Genomic DNA, 20,757 nt, shown 5'->3' with positions numbered 1-20,757 from the left:
GTGCCTAAACTGACCTAAAAAAAAATCTTGATTTAGAGCGCATAACAATTATTTCACGTTAATTATTATTTAACAACATCATTTCACTTTTTTAATATCATTTCATGATCCTTAATCGTAATACTTGTGACGAACCTTTGTCTTACAATTTAGGATCCTAGGAGTTAGATTTGGGATTTAGGATCCAAACACCTTTATGCGTATCATTTTCTTTCATTTTAAATTATAATACCTACCTCTTAAATAGTCTCATACGAATAATTATGAATTCCCAGATAAATTGACATCTTGCTCCTTTTCTAGCCCTTCTTCTTCTTTTGTAGTGCCACTGCCAGACCACTTTGCCAGTGTCAAGTAGCTTGAAAGAGGCACATATTATGAGCCTATCTCCTACAATACACCTTTTTACACTAAGTGGTGGAAATCTTTAAGTGAAAAGGAGGGCCCTGTGGGACTCACCTGGGTGTTATATCAATTATTCCTTCGATAGGTACACTTCACTGGTCGCTGATTTTAACACTCGTTCCACCATAAGTAATTAATTTATTTTTGTTAACACGTCAGATCGATCTGTTATTTTAATATTGCAATTATGCAATGCGAGCGATTAGCGGCGGCGTGGTCAAGGTGCGACTAAACTTCTTCCTAATGAGTTTTTCTATGATTGCAGTTTTGTCTCTTTCGGTCCCGGGCCAATGTATATGGATAGGAGTAGGTTGGAAAAAATAAATATTTTATATAGTTTCGAGTGTGTAGGCATAAGATTTGTACAGTAAAAATGGCGTAAACACTAAGTGGATGTGAAAAATAGGGCTACCTACCACCTGAAGTTCGGTTTTACTCCAACTTACCGTAATCCTCGGTATAATATGAATTGAATTCAATTCCCAATTATTAGCTTTTAGGTGTGCCAGCTGGGCACAGAGTGTTTCGCCAGTGTCACGTTTGGTATAATATGAAAAGCACTACCTAATATGAGTCATTTCGCCCTATAATAGGGTCCTAGGAAATTCCTAAAAGTGGAAACACTGACTTGACAGTGACACTAGACATAATGTCATATTTGACATTTATCTTTCGTTTAGAAAATATAGTTCAAAAAGTAGAAGTTTATTTATTTTAGTTCATTAAAAACTTAAAAATAAGAAAGGAAAGTAATAATGATATATTATGCAAGTACTTCCGACTTCTAGGGCATATATATTTTTGCAAATTATGAACTCTTATTACCTATTTTCTTGTAATTAATATAGAAATATAATAATGATTAAAACTGTGAACAGAAACGTTGCAGCAAAGATATTCAAAATCGTCGTAGATAGGCCGCACTTTAACATTCAACACTCGTTGTTGCCATATCAACTTTCTATACATAGTAGGTAGGTATGATAGCACTGTTTCACTCGCTAGAGAGCAAGGGAGGCTGTGTGGGCGTTTGATATTGGCTGCACCCGTGCCGGCAGTCCGCACGACGTACGATCCGGTGACCGCCTAATTCCCCCAAATTCTTTAATGGACACAGTGATTTAACGAGACTATTTACAATCGAGTGCCATCCCTAATCGACTGGGTTAAGTCCAAGAACTGATAAAGTGCATTTAATTAAAAAATAGAAGCGATAAAAATAAAAACTCTTTTGAGTGTATACAAATTTTTACTTTTAGTGATAATATTTTTTAAAAGTGAAAATGTCTGCTGTGGAAGGTATGGAATACGACAACATCGTACAGAATGGGCCTAAGAAAGTAAGTTAAATATTATTTTATGTTGATTGTTGTGTGAAATAGCCATGAGAGAGCCGTATGTTCTGTTAGTCATGGCTTAACCATGGCGCACCGTATTGATATGCGAGGGGGGGTGAAGTGGCGTGCTATAGAAATGTCTGGGTGCATTTTCGTAGATATAGCAATGCAGGCGTGCCTGTATCCAGCTAATGTTATTTTCGTTTGATGGAAATCTTTGAATTTGTGTCTGGACTCTGGAAGATGAACACCTATCTAAACTAAGATTACCTATTCTTTTGATTTGTTATAACTTTTTTAACGGAATTCCATAAAATTATTTTTAAATTCCAATTGGGATCTTGTTAGATTTTTCATTTTATGTCGGTACTCGGTAGGTCGTCACAGCTATTAAGGTATCATTAAAACCCGTAAAATACATAGATATATGATGTAAATTTGTTGATAATTTTGGATAATTTTAAATGAACGTCCTAAAAATTAAATAAATTCATTTAAATGTGACTATTATTTTGCAATTTGCAAATATTTATAATTTACTAGATGATGCCCGCGACTTCGTCTGCGTGGATTAAGATATTTTTTATAATCCCGTGGGAACTCTTTTATTTTCCGAGTTAAAACACAGCCTATGTCCTTCCTCGGGATGTAAGCTACCTCTGCACCAAATTTCATCAAAATCGGTTAAACCGTTGGGCCGTGAAAAGCTAGCAGACAGACAGACAGACACACTTTCGCATTTATAATATTAGTATGGATTTGCAATATTTATTGCAATATATTTTAGACACTTGCTTTATCAATTTTAACAAGATTTACTCAAACGGAACTCATTTGAGATTATGATATCGTTACGATTCGAAATATGTAGAATAACACATCAATGCGGAGACGCATTTATTCTACTAAATAATAATTATTCTATCTGTAATCTGTTGGCAAATAGTTATTGCTAAACGCGGAGTACCTAGCTCAAAACAAATTCAATTTTTTTTATAGCAGGTTGAAACTGGTGAATGCATTTAATTGAAAACCTAATTTTTTGAACTTAATAAAAATATGTAAAGCGATTTAAAAGCGATTCAAAATCACCATTTTCCCACCAAAAGCATGGGAGCGGTGAAATTAAACAGTTAGTTCCAAGAGATTTTATTAGTGAAACGGTACAGCTATGAACAATGGATGGCCGAGATCTGAACAAATATGGCCGTTACAATATTATATTTTAGCAAAATGCAAATGCGAAAGACAAATAAACATACTCAGACAAAAAATATTTACTTATTTATTAATAATTGACCAATAGATAACAATCCATCATAAAGTAACTTAAGTAATACATATGTTATCTAACTAGCTTAGGCTTATATGCTGTACTTCGTCCGCATGGACTACACTTTAATCCCTTATTTTACCCCCTTAGGAGTCGAATTTTCAGAAATCTTTTTTTAACGGCATAATAGCTGCATGCCAAATTTCAGCCCGATCCGTCCAGTGGTTTGGGCCGTGCGTTGATAAATCAATGAGTCAGTCAGTCACTCAGCTTTTCCTTTCATATATTTAGATTGTTTTTCCCGTCTGTGCGTATTTCCACTCCATTTGTTTTGTGTTTTAATTTATTTATTTATTCCATTTCCAAATATCTCAAAATACTTTTATCAATATACACACCGAAATAAAAGTAACCCCCTAGAGTATTACAAAATAATTTAAGAACAAAAATGTGTTAAAAACAATATCAATATATGTATAACAAAAACGCACCAACTTTTTTTACTGTTATTACAAAAAAGCATGACTGTAAACACACCCACGACGGTCATGGGTCGATGAACAACCATTTGAATTAACATAATGGATCTATTCTCAATTTAAAATAAATATACCTAAGTGTGTATTTCAAGTAAGTATCTATAGACGTTTGATCGTTATTTTTTGTTTGTGGTCTTTGATTTTTTGCTCTTGAAATTAGAAAAAATGCAAAAAAAGGAATTTCATTATGTGCTATTAGAAACCCTTTCTGAAAATTTAGTATTTTGGGGTCTAAAAATGAGGAGGCAAATCGCTTCGTATGTATCCGTGGAATTTTGACTACGTAGGGGGGCAGACCTTGGCGATGCCTTGCGGTACGATAGTAGAAAGGTGAAGGAGGAACCAGTCGAAAAAAATAATAATATAAAAGACAAAAAATATTTTTAAAAACTCACTACATTTTTTACTATCTAGAATACTGCCTTACATGAAATAAAGCAATTACATTTCTCGTTCTAAACAATACACATGATGTTTACAAGAAATGTTGAGCCAATTAGTGCTCTACTTTTTTTCCATCAAAAAAGTTGGATCGTTACTTAGTAGTTAGGTACCTTGAGAATTGAGATTTTTTACTTTCCATGTATAAATACTTTTGTGTTTTACTTTTAATTGAAGACAGTCACTTTATTTTACAAAATGTTTATTTTAAAACCGGAAAATTAATGTAAGAAAATAGAATGTCAGTTATTTACTTTTTATTCTCAGTAGAATTTTTTTATTTTATTAACTCTTATTTGTTTTGTGCGAGAATTAGGTTTTCTGTGACAAACATTTGAAACTCGAACAGCGCTTTTGTAGATTCAAGTTCATGCCGAACTCAGGGCAGGGCAATGACCGCACCTACGTGAAACATAGTTGATTGATCTTCAATGTTTATACATGGTAAGGTACACGTATGTTAATACTTAATACCCAGTTAATACATACGATAATATAACTTAAATTTGTATGACTTTTTTTCTTAAATAAATCCCATTGTAGACAGGATGTACTGCCATTACAGTTAAGCCGAAGACTTCCGGTTCGCATTGCTCGGACGTTTTTGATAAAGTAATTTGTTTTTAACGGTCTAATATTTATTAGGTATTTAAAGGGTGAACACCCTGCCAAAGATACCTATAATATTATGACGTTTGGTTATCTTACATTCCGGAGAAAGACTTTTTATTCCGGAAAATCAAAGAGTTCCCGTGGGATTTTTAAAAAACGAAGTCGCGGGCATCATCTAGTAAATAAATAATGGTTACCATTTACCAATAGTATATAGGTAGGTACCTACTAGAAAGTAGATTTTTTGATAATAATAATTAGACGCCATTTATTTGAAAAGCTGATAAGTAGGTAAGTATTTATTGCATTTAATGATTATCGGTTTATCTTTAATCACTATGATACGAGCTAAGTACGAGCCAAGATAATAACATTATTAGCTTCTAATAGACGCTCGACTCCAATATCACCTGATGGTAAGTGATGATGACGTGTAAGATGCGCTTTCTTCAAAGACATCAATTATTATTAAGTAACTACAGTAATTTACATCGCCTATTAGAAAGAGGTTTCGGCTTCGTAGAGCGTTGTCTCTGTCACTTATACCTATATGACGTTTTATCGGTCTCAACGACAGAGACAGTGCACTACAAATCCGCTATCTCCTTCCAAGGTCGTCTTTCTGTCGCGTACTATATAAGGTAGGTAGGTACAGTACAATGCGACAAGGTTCTCTTGGCACTTTAATGACATTGACAGGGGGGCGCTATTGGAGAACAATAAAGGCTTAGAATATTCAAACAAGAACAAAGGGGACACTCAACGGCAACGTTAGTTCCGATTTTCACCACGCGCCAAGATAGCCTTGTCGCTCTGTACGTTTACTTAAGATCACACCAACAAGGAAACAACCTCTGTCTAAAATTGCGTTCCATTTCCATTCAACGTAGAACGTTTAATTTAAAAATGTTTAGAATTTCTAATTATGTTATTAATTTCTTATTTCTAGAAGTCATTTTATTCCATTCCTCTCTAAATTGTGGTTCTTTTTAGTTTCCAACCAATAAAATGTCATCAATAAATCAATACCTAAGTATAATAAATTCGCTATCCATCATTTAACAATGAATAATATTTCTTAGAATGTAGGTAATAGGAGCACGTGCTCATAATAATTATTGTTCGAATAAAAAACCGCCATTTGAGTTAGCGTTCAGAAATTGTAATGATCGTCGCGATCGGCGGCGATGCCACATTTCTGATTTCCACTTATTAAAAGTTAAGCTTGGTTCACACTGCTAATTCTAAATTAATTTTGTCACTTATTAAAATGTAGCTGATGCCTGCGACTTCGTACGCGTGGACTTAGGTTATAAAAATCCCGTGGGAACTCTTTGATTTTCCGAGATACAAAGTAGCCTATATCACTCTCCAGGTCTTAAACTCCTACTCTCATACTCATGCATAAAATCACGTCGATCCGTTGCTCCGTTGCGACGTGATTGAAGGACGAACCAGTTTTTATCCCGTGATTAAATCAAAGAGTTTCCATGGGATTTTTAACAACCTAAATCCACGCGGACGGAGTCACAGGTATCAGTTAGTACAAAATAATATTGTGTGCCCTCTCGCACACATTAATTTGATATCTGCTGCGCGATTGCGGGAGAATGACAGCTATAATGTCACGATCGCAATCACCTCTGATTGGTTGACGCTCACTCACTATTGGCTACAATGCATTGTTGCAACAAGAATCGCACAAATTCAGCCAATCAGAACAATTGAGATTGTAATAATGATTGATGCAGGTTTTACGAAATAGGCTCACTACTAACGAAACAAAAACGCAATCTCTCTAGTCGTTGGATCTACTATAGTTGCCAATTGCCATCAGAATCACTATCATTTCGTGAACCAAGCTTAACTATCACATGCATAAATATAGAGATCCGTTTATTTATTTATTTATTTTATTTTTTATATCTTATTAGAACGGCAGTGCCACTTACACTAACTAGATAATTAATAATAAATTTAAATACAAATAAAGGTACAAGAAAAAAGACATAAAATAAACAGTACCTAAACCAGTTATTTGGTACCTATAACAGAATCACTACCATTGTGTAAACTAAGCTTAACTATCATTATATGCATAAATATAGAGATCCGTTTATAAATAAACAGTAAACCAGTTATTTGGTGCCTATAACCATTGACTTATATATTAGTTCGTATGGACAGGGCTATTCAACAAACAAAATGGCACCGGCTCAGTGTTGCTTTAGCACCAATGCAACCTCAGTGACGTCTGGATTTCAAACGGGTCATTAGTATCTAAGAGGTGGGCGGTGGCGCTGATTTTTTGGTTCCAAAACCGTGAAATTTTTTGTTCGCTTGACCATATCTTGTCATTTATATCGATGCATATAACAGAAGATTAGTGAATGATTCTCGCAATGCTTCAAATCTAATTAGGATTAAGTTTCGAGTAACGGGCCTTGCATGCAGTGGCGTGCAGGTCATAGAGGCATAAATGCACTGCTTACCCTAGTTGTAATAGATCAATGCATATTTTTCATTATGACCTGTCAGTAAACACATTCCTACCTAACTAATGCTTACCCTGGCTTCAAACACTGTGCACGCCACTGCTTGCATGACTGCCCAGTACGAAGATGACTGGCAAATGTGCTCTCAAATATTGGGAACCATTAAACTAGTCTTTGATTGCGGCTCTGCTTGCTTAATCGGTTTCATTTAACATTAAAATAACTGAATAATGCTTATAAAAAGAAAAGCTTGACTTAAAAGATTGACTCATCGTCGTATTCATGTAGTCCCGTTGTCCCCGTTAGCCGTATCCCCGTTAACGGGGACATCGGGATTTGAATAAAATTATTAAAAACTTATCCCGTTGTCCCCGTTGTCATTTCCGTTTAACGGGGACATCAGGATTTGAATAAAATTATTAAAAACTTATCCCGTTGTCCCCGTTATCAATTCCCCTTCAACGGGGACTGCGGTAAATGAACAAAATTGTTAAAAACTCTTTCCGTTGTTTTCGTACTCTGCTCCCTTTGACAGTATCCGAGAGTCGACATTATTATTTAATTAAACTAAGTACCTAGGTACCATATACACAGTTTTTTCACTGTAATGAAATCGTTTAGTAAAAACCATAAACATGGAGGTGTTTAGCTTTAAATTATCTTCTTCTTCTTCTTCTTATATCTGTCGCAGGTATATTGTCAAAGTAGTGATATTATAATTAAACGGTAGATTGTCAATCGACTTCATTTTTTACAATTTAATAGCCTGGTTTTAGTTATGTCTTAGTGGTATTGTAATATCACGGGATCATTATAGCGACATTATAATAAATCTAGGTATATTACTGGCTCCCATGACACATTTTCTACTTCTTTGGGAGCCAGTGGTCAAAGTCGTATGTGCCAAATCTTTTTGCAAATAAAGATATTTATTTATTTATTCATTATTTATTTATTATGAGTGAAGTTGGCAGTGGGAGACGTCGAGCATTCTGATTGGTCAAAAAAGTCCTCCTCCAGAAAAGTATCTTATTACTTTCTATGATATTAGTACAATAGTACTTATAACTCTATGATTGCAAAATTGACATTCGAAACGGCCAATCAGAGACGGCCTCATAATGACCAGCAAATTGTCAAAATATCATTGCCTTACAATATCACTATAGTGTCCCCGTGACATTACAATGACACTAAAACCAGACCGTTAAATTTTGAGAAATGAAGTCGATTGACAATCTACCGTTTAATTATAATATCACTACTGAAATTATAATATCACTGCTTTGACAATATACCTGCGACATATACACGCTGAAATTTTAATGGTTGTTTTCCCCAAAGCAAAATGATTGTGTCGTGGTATTACAATCGATTTAAAAATAAAAAAAATTATTTGAGTCAAAAATGACAAATTTACAATCGAGAAAAGACCTCGAGAGAGACCTCGAACCAATAGTGATACCACGTGCGTGCAGGCTAGTTTATGCCACATCACTACGCGTGAGAGCTTATTTTGCTCTAAACTTTTTCACTTTATTGACAGCGTGGTTCGAGTGGATGTACCTACCCACTATTCACGTTACATCTAGGGAGGTACTACTGTTTTTCACACTTCAGAGTTGTCGATTTTTTAAAATTATTTTAAGACAAAAACATTTGTATTTTTTAAGTTTAACTTAAAATTTCCATAGTACTACTGAGGGCAAATCGTTCTGCTGCGGGAAGACAAACACTAAAATTTCACCGTGTATATAGAAATATCACTCACTCACTGAAGTGAAAATCGACATTTAGGTTATTAAGTTTAAATAATAAAAATCTGTATAAGTCAATTTGGGAAATTCCCCTCGTAAGGGTGGTAAAATAGTTTTATAGAAAAGTTTTAAATATTGTTATTTTAACTTGCAATTTGAAACGTAAGTTCTTTCTAGGGGGTAGGTATCAGGTAAGAAGATTCCCCCCTATGGGGATGAAAGGGGGGTCAATGGTTGTATGAAAGTCCTATGTTTTTGAAGTTAGAGACGTGAAAATTGTCATTTAGGTTACTAGCTTTAAATAATAAAAATCTGTATAAATCATGTTAGATAATCCCGCGACTTCGTCCGCGTAAAATTTCTGGTTTCTCATGAGATCAGAAATTTTCCCGCTGCAAAAGGCGTCACTAACCTACTCACCTTAAGGCACAGAACCCAGAATACCTAAATGCCAATTTTCATATCTCTTACTTCAAAAACATAGGATTTTCATGTAACCTTTCAACCCCCATTTCACCCCCTTAGGAGTGTATTTTCACAAAATCTTTCTTTATCAGATACTTTTTTTTTTTAATTACCAACATAAAGAATGTTTAACAAATCTAATTTAGACACAGCAAAAAACCACGAAGGTTTAAAAAGTGTGTCATTCCGTCTATTTCTTAATACATAATAATAGTGCTTCTATGAACAATTTACATTGTTTATAGAAGCACTTATTACATTACATTTGATACAAAAACTTACCCCTTAAAAAGAATATTCGCTTACAAAATTTCATCCCCTATTCTACAAACCTTAAGAGGGGATTTTCCAAAATAACTCAAGCCTATTGGCGATTTTCATACCTGTAACTTCAAAAACATAGGACTTTCATATAACCTTTTAACTTCAATTTTACCTCTGTAAAAAACCTCTATGTTTTCGTAAAAAAAATCTTAGATAAGCGTAGTAGTTGCAAGTTTATTACGGTTCCTAGCTTGTCTGTCGTGGAAATCACCGTTTTTTTGTAACGGAGAATGTTATGTCTAACAAAAATTATATTATTGTAAATATATTGAGTAGCTACTATAAGAATATCTATTTCCTTAAATTTCTCTCCTAGGGAATCGCGCGGTTTTAAATTATAAATTGCACGTATTGCCCTTTTTTGTAATACGAATTTTTTTCAAATATCTGCTGCTTTACCCCATAGCAAGATTCCATAAGACTGTGGAATTGACTCTCGGATACTGTTAACGGGGGCAGAGTACGGAAACAACGGAAAGAGTTTTTAACAATTTTATTCATTTACCGCAGTCCCCGTTGAAGGGGAATAGAGAACGGGGACAACGGGATAGATTTTCAATAATTTTATTGAAATACTGTTGTCCCCGTTAAACAGAAACGACAACGGGGACAACGGGATAAGTTTTTAATAATTTAATTCAAATCCCGATGTCCCCGTTAACGGGGAGATACCGGATATCGATAACGGGGACAACAGGACTACACCGTCGTATTTTTTCGACATTTTGCACGATAACTCAAAAATAATTGTGTGTAAATATAAATCAAAATCTGTTTTAGAATGTACAGGAAAAGTCCTTTCATATGATACCCCACTTAATATAGTAAACTTACTTTAAACAAGTTTGTTGTTTGGGAGCCAGCCCCCCTTAAATATGTGTTTTATTTTAATTTATTTTTAAAGTGTACCTATAACTAAATATTCTGTAAATATTTCAAGCGTCTACCTGTTGCCGTAATCAATATCGAGTAAAAATAAAAAGCAAAAAAATCACGTTTGTTGTATGGAGCCCCCTTTAATATTTATTTATTCTATTTTTTAGTATTTGTTGTTATAGCAGCAACAGAAATACATCATCTGTGAAAATTTCAACTGTCTTATCACGAATCTTGAGATAGGTACAACCTGGTGACAGATGGACGGACGGTCTTAGTAATATGGTCCCCTTTTACCCCTTGGGTACGGAACCCTAAAAATAGCTTATTTTGTACGGCACACCTAATCTAGCGCTATGACCATATCTATGTACATACTTACTTGCTGGTATCTAGTAGACAACATAATATAAGCGTAGCCCAATTAACATAAATGAATAAATATAAAAAGTTAACTCATTGAAGCCCCTCAACTGCAGTGCACTTGACGCCAGGTGGTTGCGAATTGCTCAATTACCGGTTAAAGTACTTGATTATTGGAAACGTTGCAAAAAGGCAACCTACCATGTTGACCTTAGCGGGCCCAAATAGGAATTAGCGGCGGAGGTCAACTGTGTACCCTTAGTACAAGTTTGCAAGTCTCGAAAACTTTATTGGTTTGTGAGTTTCGATAAATTATAACGTCAGTAATTTTTTTTTTTTTTTTATTATTATTATGGAACACAAACAGCTTTTACATTTTTACTTAGCTACTTATTTCTAGTTTGTACATATGCCTATTAAGTGTTCACTCATTTACATTATATCTATTTAATTTTTGTGCGGGAGTTAGTTAGGTTAGTAATTACATTAAATTAAATTATAATAAGTTAGTTTGTTATGAAGTGGTTACAAATAAAGTATATAATTCTAATCGTGCTAAACCTACATATAATTATTTAAACTTTTTTATTTCAGCTAAAAATTTACCAAATTTGTGTTGAAAATGATCTAATTGTACATATTTCTTATTGTATATATCGCATGTCCTCACTAAAAATCTATTATGGCCATAGTTCGTGTTAATATGTAATATAATAAATAAAGAGTCGTATAGCCCATAGGTTGCGTTCTAGGCAATCATTCTTCCAAGAAACTCGCATTTTTAATGAAAAATTTAATTCTATAAATTGCGATATTAATAATTGTGAAGTGCGAGTCAGACTCGCGCAACGAGGATTCCGTACTACAGTCGTATTTTTAGACAATTTGCTAAAAAACTATTATGCATAAAAATAATTGAAAATCTGTTTTAGAATGTGCAATGGTGTTTTATATGATACCCCACTTGGGTACCTAACCTTAGTTTAAAAGTTGAAAATACTAATTATCTGTTCATGAACACATTTTTTTTGTTGTGATGTAACCACAAAGTCACGGTTTTCAAATTTTTCATTTTACGTGTATTATAAGACCTACCTACCTACCTAATTTCATGATTCTAGGTCAACGTGAAGTACCCTATAGGTTTTCTTGACAGACACGACAGACGGACAGACAACAAAGTGATCCTATAAAGGTTCCTTTTTCCTTTTGAAGTACTTACGGAACCCTAAAAATGAAATCAATGCGAACGAATTCGCGGGCATTAGCTAGTAAATAAATAAAGAATGAATGAATTATGAGTAATGCTCATTTCTCACAGCCAATGAGGCAATATGGTACTTTCTCGCGCTTTCCGCTCTAAACTTATAATTAACTTGTGACTAAGCATTGTAATAAAATCTCGAATCTTCCAGCGATTAGAACAACTTGTACGCTTAGTACGAGATTTTATGTCTCACCAACGTTGATAGTATTCGAGTGTCAAAAACCTTCCGCATTATAGTAAACTGTAGGGCGATTGTCTAAAACCTGCATCAATCATTATTACAATCTCAATTGTCCTGATTGGCTGAATTTGTGCGATTCTTGTAGCAACAATGCATTGTGGCCAATAGTGAGCGAGCATTAACCAATCAGAGATGATTGCGATCGTGACATTGTAGCTGTCAAACAACCGCGGTAGGGCCACTGGATACTGCCTTGTTTTAAAGCTCAACTTTGTCTACACAACTACAGCCAGCGCTCCAAGCGGAAACGTTGCGAAATTAAAATCAGTGGCATTGAATTTTTGACTTCAATTCAAGGCTCTTTAGGTCCATTTTACTTTGACTGTATTGTGTTTCGATTCTCGAATTCTAGCAACGTTTGGTGAGACCGTTTGGTCCGTCGCAACGGTGCAACGGAGTGAGGTGATTTTTGTATGGGTATAGAAAAAGACCTGGCGAGTGACATACTTAGGCTCATAGATAAAGGATATTATTCGCACATCTGTGCTTAGGCTACTTTTTATTCCGGAAAATCAAAGAGTTCCCACGGGATTTTTAAAAAACCTAATTCCACGCGGACGAATTCGCGGGCATCAGCTAGTTACCTACTTTATATTTTGTTTCAACTACAGGAAATTTATAATTTATTAGTAGTCGTCCGCGTTGATTTAGGTTTTTAAAAATCCTGTGGGAACTCTTCAATTTTCCGGGATAAAAAGTAGCCTATGTCCTTCCTAGGGATGAAAGTTATCTCTGTAGGTACCAAATATTCGTCAAAATCGGTTGAACGGTTGAGCCGTGAAAAGCTAGCAGACAGACAGACAGACATACTTTCGCATTAATAATATTAGTATGGATTACTTATAAATTGCAGTAGGTACGCGGCAGACAATATTGTACATCGACCTTTAGAAAGAGATAGCGGTTTCGTAAAACGTTGTCTCTATCGTTGAGACCGACAAAACGTCATATAGGTATGAGTGACAGAGACAACGTTCTACAAAGCCGAAATGTCATTCTAAAGGCCGATGTACATTATTTTCTGCCGCGTCCTGGTAGGGAGGATCCATCCTTCACTGCTCAGTAATATTTTCGTAATATCGAAGCCCTTTTCTCGATATGGAGGTCATCGCCCCGGCTGAGATGGATCTCGGAACAAAGGATGCTGTGTGGAGCACGTGGCAAAGTACTTCCGGCATCTTCACGCGACGACAAACTGAAACGAGCCTTCTTGTTGTTGGTTACGACCGAGTTTTATTACGGACTAGCTAATGCCCACGACTTCGCCCGCGTGGAATTAGGTTTTTTAGAAATCCCGCAGGAACTCTTTGATTTTCCGGCATAAAAAGTAGCCTATGTCACTCTCCGTCTTTATTTATATCTATACAAAAAATCACGTTAATCCGTTGCACCGTTGCGACGTGATTGCAGGACAAACCAACAAACCAACAAACAAACACACTTTCGCTTTTATAATTAGGGTACTGATACTGATTATTATTTCGTCAAAATGACTTCATTTCGATGTTAATGAGACATGGTTTCAGCGCAATAGCAATTTGCGGGACTTATATACCTACCTACGATCTTAGTTCGGGTTTTTTTTTTTTTTTTTCCTACCATAAAGCACCATTATAAAATGGCAGCTTTATTACTACTACCATCTAGCCTATGGGCTAATAAGTAATATTATTCTAGCTTAAACTTCTACTTATGATTAATTTTTAAATCTAATTTACAGTCCAATAACTGTCCTTAGTTTATTCTAACACGTACTTACAGTTCACTATGTTCTTGTGACCTAGAAAAATAAAGTAGCACAAGCACGGGGTTCGGGGTGAACCAATAATTACCTATGTTCAATAGCAGTAACAAGTCGCTAAGTTGGTAACAAGCTAATTTTAAACCAACGGAGGGTAGTGCGCACAGAAATACCCGCGGCGGGAAAGTTCAAATTTAGAATCACGTGACCTCGAACTTCAGAGTGCATCAGTGTGGGCAACTTGCCAGCCGATTGCGTTTCGAATGACATGCACTATTATTTTCACCCACTTGCTCAAAAATTGCTTCATTGTTTAAAAAAACCGGCCAAGTGCGAGTCAGACTCGCGCACTGAGGGTTCCGTATAACAATCGTATTTTATAGACATTTTGCATAATAAATCAAAGACTATTATACCTAAAAATAAATAAAAACCTGTTTTAGAATGTACAAGTGAAGCCCTTTCATATGATACCCCACTTGATATAGTTATCTTAGTTCAAAAATTGAAAATACTAATTATTAGTTCATGACTACAATTTAATTTTTTTTGTGTAATGTGAGCACAAATTCACAGTTTTCAGATTTTTCCCCTAAAGCCAGCTATAAGACCCACCTACCTGCCAAATTTCATGTTTCTAGGTCAACTGGAAGTACCCTGTAGGTTTCTTGACAGACCGACGGACAGACAGACAGACAGACAACAAAGTGATCCTATAAGGGTTCCATTTTTCCATTTGAGGTACGGAACCCTAAAAAACGCCAATCGGCTCTTTTCGGTACACACGCCAGCAGTTTTCATCCCTATTACGCGTCCCATCTTAGGCCACATCATCACTTTCCATCAGGTGTGATCGTGGTCAAGCGTGCGCCTATAACGAATAAAATAAAATAAAAAATTGGCATGTAAGTCCCGCAAATTGCTATTGCACTGGAACCATGTCTCATTAGCATCGAAATGACGTCATTTTGACGTCAGCCGAAATAAAAATACTTATTGAAAAATATTACATCAGCTCGAATTTTCAGTCTAGTGCTGACGTCACTAAAATAGCGGCAACGCGCATTAGCAATTTGCAAGACTTTATACTGAATACTGTTACCTATATGACAAGATGATTTATAAATCATTATCCTAATCAATAATAGATCTCTAAACAATAATTTCATACGATATCTAATAATTAAGCAATTAATTTTACATTCTCGTCTGTCTAATTATCTATTCTGCTTAGTACCTAATTGTTTTCACGCGCAGCAATTTTTGCACTTTCGATTTTTCGTGACCAACGTAATCATAGTAACATTGTGTATAGTTTTTATTATAATTTCTCATTGTAGGGTTCCGTAGTAAACAAGGAATTCGCCATGTCCGTCTGTACTAGGGGTGTTACGGATATATTCGAATCCGCATCCGCGGATCCGCATTTTCGGAGAAGTTATGTGTGTTTTAAGAAATTAAATATCACTTGCTTGAAGGATAGGCAACATCGTGAGGAAACCTGCTACAGCTAGTAGACCGTATATTGTGAGCAATACGGTATTTGACAACTAGAATCAGTAACTTTTTATCAAACGTCAAAACGCGCACTTGGTATGCGAATGCGATGTTGTATGAAATACTTGGAAATACTCTACTGTGACATCACATCATAATGACGTACTTTTTTAGTTTAATTCTTTAAACTAAGAAAGGACTTGAATTTTACGTATTTTGGAAGATTCTCTATGTAATAATCACAGAGAAATAATTTGTTTTTGATGTAGTCAAATACCCAATTACGGAACCCTACACTGCGCGTGGCCCGACACGCGCTTGGCCGGTTTTTATTATAATTTCTCTTTTTTATAATAAGCACGTAGTATAGTTGCGCGGTTTGTTTCTAGAGCAATTTGTAAATTCAACGGACCATGTTGGTTTTATTACGCATATTAAGTAATCTATTTATTTAACACGACGACCTCTCTGGCGCAGTGGTAAGCGCTGTGATCTTATTAGTGGGAGGTCCCGGGTTCGATTCCCGGCAGGGGTTGGAATTTTATGATTCCTAAATTTCTGGTCTGGCTAGTTACCACCCTACCGGCAAAGCCGTGCCGTCAAGTGATTTAGCGTTCCGGTACGATGCCGTGTAGAAACCAAAGGTGTATGGATAAAAAAAAGACTTATAGATAAGAACTTACCCGTATCCACCCAGTTACCAGATAAGAAACTAAAGAAATGCGATTGCTAATTTATTGCTTCAATAAAATTCTTAGCTATATATACACTGTGTATAGCTATATATAAAATATTTCTATATTTTACTTTAGCCTAAATATATAAAATGAAAAGGACTGACTGACTGACTGACTGACTGACTGATCTATCAACGCACACCTCAAACTACTGGACGTATCGAATTGCAATTTGGCATGCAGATAGCTAGGCATCCGCTAAGGAAGGATCGATTGAAAATTCAACCCCTAAGACGGTGAAATAGGGGTTTGAAATTTGTGTCCACGCGGACGAAGTCGCGAGCATACGCTAGTTACGATATAATAATGTAGTGGATTTAATATTTCCGTTATCATAATGAATGTTACAAAGATTGCGTAAAAATGACGGCATTTGTGTTTTAATGATAAGCAAAATATTGTAAAAAATACATTCTGTATGAAAATTGTAGAAAATGAATAATGGTGCGACTATAATATACTTAGTAAACGTAGCATGTATAGGTACACACACAGTGTGTCGAACGGGATCGAACTAGCAATAATTTAGGGGTCTTTTTTGCAAAAAAAAAAAATGTTTTAAGGTGAGGATACGAGTTGTAAAATCCACCCCTAAACTATCGCCTTTCGAACTTCGATCCCAGACAGCATAATAATTACCAGTTTTTGTCTCCTGAAAAATTGGGTCTGCATAACATGTGGGGTTTTTAACCGACTTCAAAAAAAGGAGGAGGTTCTCAATTCGTCGGAATCTTTTTTTTTTTTTAATGTATGTTACCTGATTACTCGAAGACGCCTGGACCGATTTTGAAAATTCTTTTTTTGTTTGAAAGGGTATACTTCAAAGTTGGTCCCATATAAATTTGGTGAAGATCTGATGAACGTCTTCGATGATAGATAATGGAACTCCTCAACGGATAAGAGTAAATTGCTCGCGATCAGTGTAATAGCTTAGTAAACAGTAGATTTTTAACCAGGCATAGCATATTTTAATACCATGGAGCCACTAAAAATTGTGAAATAAATTTTTAGTGGCCCCCAAAAATTGTGAAAAAAATAAAAACCGACTTCGATACACAAACACTAAAAATTGAAAAATAATTTAATTTATTATCGAATTTGGATTTCTATAACATGTGGGGTTTTAGAAATCCAAATTATGTAGGTATTTGCACTCCAGTCGCCAAGCTGTTAGGTCAATATTCGACAGATTAAAAATAATCATGACGCGAACCCGTGAGTTGAACGCACGCCTTTATTTAGATGTGTTTTGATGGAATGAGCAACCCGGTCCTTCCCCTCGAAGGGAGAGGCGGCATTTGCAACATTCTCTGTCAAATTACAGGATCATTATGTCAAAAACATAGGTACCTACAATACCTACATCTCTGGTTAGCACCGAGCACCGACTCTATTTCAATTATTATGCATCAATCAATCAACCCGTTTGCATCCGTGGCCGTGGCCTCGAAATACATGCATCCATCCATTCTGAAGAAAACATTGTGAAAGGGATAGTAGGTATTACATTTACGTAGCTCTATAATTAATTATTATCGAAGAATGTTTGCTAGTTGGGAGGATTAGGGTAACTTCTTTTGCGGCTGTCAAAAAGCCAAATCATTTTACTGGTGCCGGCCGGTGGCTTTAAAATATGCGTGAATTGATGTTTTGTTCCATTTTTTACATAATGTCACATGCAAGAAAGGGTCGTGACTTGTGAGTGAAGGTTTACTTACCTATATTTTGTTATTATGTACGTACAATGTACATACATTGATTTACAATGTCCCCTGCGAGAAATGCCAGCCCTATTAGTAAGATGAGAACCCTAGATACAAGTAGATCCTCGTAGGGGCTCAAGTACCGCGCCTAAAAGAAGAGATCTTCTTTTAGACGTGGTACTTGATTTATTTTGATGAAATGGGGGGACTTAGGTGGTGGGAGGGTCGAGGGAGGGGATTTAAATTAAATACCCGCGTTTCCTTTCATTTGGTTGCTCGCAGACGACATCCTTTTGCTCGTAAGTCGTATTAAGATGTGATTTAAATGTAAGGGAAAGGATGTCTGCGGTGCTATCCTCTCAATGCCAAATATAGAGCCTGAAATCCGAAAGCTCGGCAGTTCAAACCCCACCCGTTGCACTATTGTCGTACCTACTCCTAGCACAAGCTTTACGCTTAGTTGGAGGGGAAACGGGAATATTATTAATGATTAGAGTGGCTAATATTTCAATTTTAAAAAAATGCAGCCTCGCGTGCAGCGATGATGGAACAGCAACGAAACAACAAGATTTGCTAGCTCTTGGAGTTTACCCTAAATAAAGTTATAGGTATCTCTCTGTCTCTGCTCATTGCTGAGGGTCATGATCCTTGCCACGGATCGCCGGTTCTCTCATAATGGTCTTTAGCATTGTGGAGAGCAATACCGTAGATAGATCTACTGAAAGTGATGCTGATTTGATCGGAGCAAGTAGCAACGCGCAGCAAATGCGCGTAGTCGATTTTCTTTGGCGGACCAATCAGGCGCGAGCTTTTTACCGCACGGGAACATGCGATTGGTTGATTAGTCTTACTGATAATTTACTCTACTTTACGCCAACTTTTCTACACTACGACCACGATTATTCTGTGCTTTTGTTAGCCAAAAAATAAAAAAAGACTCAATAAATAAAATAATAAAAAAATTACCAATAATTTATTTTTTTGGAAAATATCTGCAATTATTCACGTATTAGGCAAATAATACCTAACCATATTCTGACCAAATAAATCTATAGAATTCTTGGTATAATATCAACAGTATTATCCTTAAATGTCGTTACTCGAGACATAAACAGGAAACGCGTGAATATTGGCCTGAATTAGACATGAGCAAACAATTCCAGCCAGACTTTAGTTTTAAGTACCTACGTAATTAATTATCACCACTTTATCATCTTACAAATTACTAATTTTGACCATTAGTAAGCGTAACATTATGAATAAATTAATAAATAATTTGACTTTGAGGGCGAGATCTATAGAGCGCACTTTGACAAAACGAGACAGGTTTATGTGAGAGGTCTGAGAGGTACATCTGTCTTGTTTTAACTATGTCTTAAGCAAAGTCAGAGTGCGCTCAATAGATTTCACCCTCAGGTACTTACTCACACATTACTGTTACATTAATTTATTTATTTATTTTACCCATGGGTACTAAATGGGTCGTATTTGGTCTTCTTCATAAAATCGCCTAATCTCCTTTCCCAAAATTGCGCTTTAGCTTTTTTCTACTTTTACAATAATATCAAGCAATGATCATCAGCATCTCAATTCTCAGCCAGTCAAATAATCTGCATGCCAAATTTCAGCCCGATCCGTCCGAAATTTGGACGGACGGGTCTGTAGCTGTGCCTTGATAGATCAGTCAGTCAGTTAGCTTTTCCTTCTATATATTTAGCTTATATTTAAAAAAAACCGGCCAAGTGCGTGTCAGGCTCGCGCAACGAGGGTTCCGTACTACAGTCGTATTTTTTCGACATTTTGTACGATAATTCAAAAACTATGACGCATAAAAATAAATAAAAATCTGTTTTAGAATGTACAAGTGAAGACCTTTCATATGATACCCCACTTGATGTAGTCACTCACTTCGAAAGTTGAAAATACTAATTATTAGTTCATGACCACAATTTAATTTATTTTGTGTGATCTAACCCTAAATTCACGGTTTTCAGATTTTTCCACAAATGTCAGCTACAAGATCTACCTACCTGCCAAATTTCATGATTCTAGGTCAACGGGAAGTACCCTGTAGGTTTCTTGACAGACAGACAGACAGACAACAAAGTGATCCTATAAGGGTTCCGTTTTTCCTTTTGAGGTACGGAACCCTAAAAAACCGGCCAAGTGCGTGTCAGGCTCGCGCAACGAGGGTTCCGTACTACAGTCGTATTTTTTCGACATTTTGTACGATAATTCAAAAACTATGATGCATAAAAATAAATGAAAATATGTTTTGGAATGTACAAGTAAAGCCCTTTCATATGATACCCCACTTGGTATAGTAATCTTACTTCGAAAATTGAAAATACTAATTATTTGTTCATGAACACATTTTTTTTGTGACGTAACCACAAATTCACGGTTTTCGGATTTATTCCTATACTCTATAAGATCTACCTACGTACCAAATTTCATGATTCTAGGTCAACGTGAAGTACCCTATACGTTTCTGGACAGACACAACGGACAGATGGACAGACAGACAACAAAGTGACCGATACGGGTTCCGTTTTTCCATTTGAACTCTAAAAAATATTAGGTCATTAGCTATTTCAGGCCATGCAAAGTTTCGTAAAACATTCCCCTCTGGGACCATGCTCGTAGATTGGGCACGTAATCCGATATTTCGTGTAGTTTTCGAA

At 35.8% G+C, this 20,757-nt stretch overlaps 1 protein-coding gene across 1 annotated transcript in view; it reads left to right on the top strand.

The window, feature by feature from the left end:
• Positions 1–1,342: 1,342 nt before the first annotated feature.
• Positions 1,343–20,757, top strand: part of LOC117983829 (coactosin-like protein) — a 34,656-nt gene continuing 15,241 nt past the window's right edge. The window contains exon 1 of the mRNA XM_034970460.2: positions 1,343–1,745. Coding sequence (XP_034826351.1) covers positions 1,689–1,745 — 57 coding nt within the window. The 5' untranslated portion in view covers positions 1,343–1,688. The remainder of the gene's footprint in view (positions 1,746–20,757) is intronic.

Source organism: Maniola hyperantus, chromosome 7 (assembly GCF_902806685.2).
Source record: "Maniola hyperantus chromosome 7, iAphHyp1.2, whole genome shotgun sequence".
Taxonomy (NCBI): Eukaryota; Metazoa; Arthropoda; class Insecta; order Lepidoptera; family Nymphalidae; genus Maniola; species Maniola hyperantus.
This window is presented reverse-complemented; position numbering and strand designations above follow the sequence as displayed.